This window comes from Schistocerca serialis, chromosome 3 (genome assembly GCF_023864345.2).
Source record: "Schistocerca serialis cubense isolate TAMUIC-IGC-003099 chromosome 3, iqSchSeri2.2, whole genome shotgun sequence".
Classification (NCBI taxonomy): Eukaryota; Metazoa; Arthropoda; class Insecta; order Orthoptera; family Acrididae; genus Schistocerca; species Schistocerca serialis.
In genome coordinates, this window is record NC_064640.1 from 255,506,538 (window position 1) to 255,509,764 (window position 3,227).

At 44.0% G+C, this 3,227-nt stretch overlaps 1 protein-coding gene across 1 annotated transcript; it reads right to left on the reverse strand.

Annotated features, from left to right (window-relative positions):
* Positions 1 to 302: 302 nt before the first annotated feature.
* LOC126470018 (gem-associated protein 2-like) lies at positions 303 to 1,245 on the reverse strand. Its single transcript, XM_050097495.1, has 2 exons — positions 599 to 1,245; positions 303 to 510 (listed from the first exon to the last, which is right to left on the reverse strand). The coding sequence occupies exons 1-2, from the start codon at positions 967 to 969 to the stop codon at positions 441 to 443; spliced, it is 441 nt and encodes a 146-aa protein (XP_049953452.1). The 5' UTR covers positions 970 to 1,245; the 3' UTR covers positions 303 to 440.
* Positions 1,246 to 3,227: the final 1,982 nt, after the last annotated feature.

Genomic DNA, 3,227 nt, shown 5'->3' on the forward strand with positions numbered 1-3,227 from the left:
CTTTATACGAATGCACAGAGCGCTTCCTTTCAAAATTTAGTACAGCTAGCTTCGTAACAAATCAACACTAACGACTATGACTATGACTGGCACCTGTACACCTTATTACACGCCAATAGAAAAACGTTCCGATTTACAAATATCTTCACTTGCCATGTAGACCCTTGTCTGAATAACACTCTTCCTCTTTATTTACACTGAAGTTCACTTTTAGTTCTGGAAACGTGTGCAAATTACAGTAAATTATTATTCATTTATTACGTCTGCAAGATCCGATTGCTGGAAGTATTTGGCAACTAAACAGATGAAAAGATTTAGTGGTGTTACTGCAGGCTCTTCGGTATGACTTACTTCATAAGCACGAATTCTTGCACATTCTCGCGCTATCGCGCGAAGGCTGCTGCAACTTTCTCTAGTGAGTGGCAAATCTATGCATGCCATTAAAGCATACACCCACCTTCCTTGATTCTTGGACAGTTGTTCCGAATTCGATAACCATTCCGCGTTGCACTGCAACAGCCACTCTATCAGAAGTTGCGGCAATGGCAAAACGACACTCAGTAAAGGAGGTATTTTGTATTCTACACAGATAGCGTACCAAGCTTTCTCGTCGCCTATTTCTGGTACACTTTCTTGCGTATTGCTGGTTTGTGGTGGATCTTTGTTCCTGTATTTTGATACTCTCTTTCTCACTGCTGAAAAGTGCTCAACTTGTAGCTGTTGCCATTCCATATCTGGCAAGAATTGTGAAGGGACCTTCTCACACTCAGGCAATACATTGACAACACCTCTGATCTTCCGTTTCTCCTCATCAATAACTGCAGTCACCACGGGGGCACATTGCGAAGCTTCCCAACGAACCTGCTGCAAATAATGCACCCCATCTACTGGGTCTGCAGAAGGATCGAAGTCTTCTGGAATATCGTCAACAACGAAAGCCCTTCTAAGGAAGTTCCAATTATCGCCCATTTCTTAACAAAAATAAAACTAGTTTGGCATCTCTCACAGAACTACACAACACCCAGGAAACGTATCTTCTAAAGTTTTGACACGCACACTATGCAAATCTCTAGGTAGCTGAACTTCGTCGGGAAACGCTAGATTGACGCCGACGCCGGTATGCCACTTCTCATAATAAACACTCCTGTTCTACACTTCTCCGTGACGTCACTATGGCGTATACATACGCATCTTCAATCGGTGAAGTCTATCGATTTTCATGGTCGTACCGAGTGCTGAGATCTGTGTCTAGGGACAGCCGATCGGTGGCGCTCGGCTGGTCTCGGGTCTGCAGCTCGTAGAGCATCCTGGTGGTCAATGTCTGCGCCAACGAGTTAAAATTTTAACTCGTTGGTCTGCGCACATCAGATCTGCGCAGACAGATCGTTGCGTGTGGACAGGAGTTTTGCACCAACCTGTGTGCAAACATGGAAGTTGGAGTTGGAGGTTTGAGCGAAACCTCTCAAATCTGTGGGTTCAAACCACATCTGCGCAGACAAGTTGGAGCGTGTGGACAGCAGATCGCCTCAAATCTGGCGCGAAACAGCTGTTTGCTCAGTCTAGTGTTTGTATTTGTGCGCACAGGGCATTAAAATGGCTGATACTCGTCAGTGTTCTCGAGAGTTTGTAAGTGAATTCATTGAAATATATATAAACCACCCATGTTTGTGGAAGATTAAAAGTAAAGAATATAGTGACGGAGACAAAAAGACAGCAGCATACAATGCTGTAATTGAAAAATTGCCGGCAGTTGCCGCCACTGCAAACAGAGAAACAGTAATAAAAAAATTCGTTGCGAACTCTGTCTAGAATTCAAAGTGGAGTTTTGCATCCTGTAACAAAAGTTTGTAACAGGTTGCTTCTACACAGTAGCGAACTGAAAATGCCTACTCAGAAACAAAGTAAACCATAGCTCATTGGTCATGTAGGTATATAATCTCTAATAATATAGGCCTACTGTGTTTCAAACACGTCTACAACATTAAAAATATTATCTGTAACTTTGCAGACTTAATTTACTTTACTTGCCTTCATGAACTCATCCTACAGCACAGCGTAAATAGCTTCACATGTGTTGGGTATTATTTCACTCAACGCTTGTTTCGATATTGCCGTTGAAAATTCCAAATCATTGTAGCTCCTTCCTGTTGCTACAAACCTTAACGTTACTGCCAACCGTTCATGAGGAGAAATTGCCATTCTCATGAAGTATTTTTTCTCATAATATGAGGAGATACAAGCTTTAAGAGATAATTATAAGTTTCGACATCCATCCGCAAATAATTTCGACAGTCGTTAGGTTCGCCCTGCAACTCTCGCAGTAAATTTACGTGAGAAAACTGCTTTCGCTTTAGCAGCCACTGTCTACACCATTTTTACCGCTTTCTGTTTCCTGCGGTTGGTCTGAATGTTTTTTGCAACACAAGTTGCGAACACAGACCACAACAAAACTTCCTCCATTTCTATATTTCAAAATAACTGAATTAAACTTTTGACGTTTACGGAGAGCGTAGTCGCTTGCCACTGATATTTCTTTTCTACACCGACAGATGGCGGGCGAGTAGTAGATTGGGGTTTGTGTCGTGTGAACACACCACATTTGCAGCGATCTTTTGCATGTACAGACACGTGCGCACGTGCGTCTCGCGGGCCCCGAGGAATCGCTTCATGACGTCATCAGTAAGGCTGAAAGCGTGACAGCGCTGCCTGGTGACTAGACCTGTAAACAACTCTGTTGTTTTTTCCGTGATTGAAAAGCTTTAACGCACACAAATCCCGCCATCATACACAAATCCACAAGGCATCAGCATGCCATGTTCAAAGAATATCCGCGTTTCGAAAACTACCAGCGATATTGGCTTGCATGAGAGACGACGTCATGCCATGATATGACGTCATGATTCCTCGGGGCCCGCGAGACGCTTCTGGCGCACGTGAGAAGCGTCTCGCGGGCCCCGAGGAATCATGACGTCATATCATGGCATGACGTCGTCTCTCATGCAAGCCAATATCGCTGGTAGTTTTCGAAACGCGGATATTCTTTGAACATGGCATGCTGATGCAGAAGCGTCTCGCGGGCGCCGAGGAATCATGACGTCATATCATGGAATGACGTCGTCTCTCATGCAAGCCAATATCGCTGGTAGTTTTCGAAACGCGGATATTCTTTGAACATGGCATGCTGATACCTTGTGGATTTGTGTATGATGGCGGGATTTGTGTGCGTT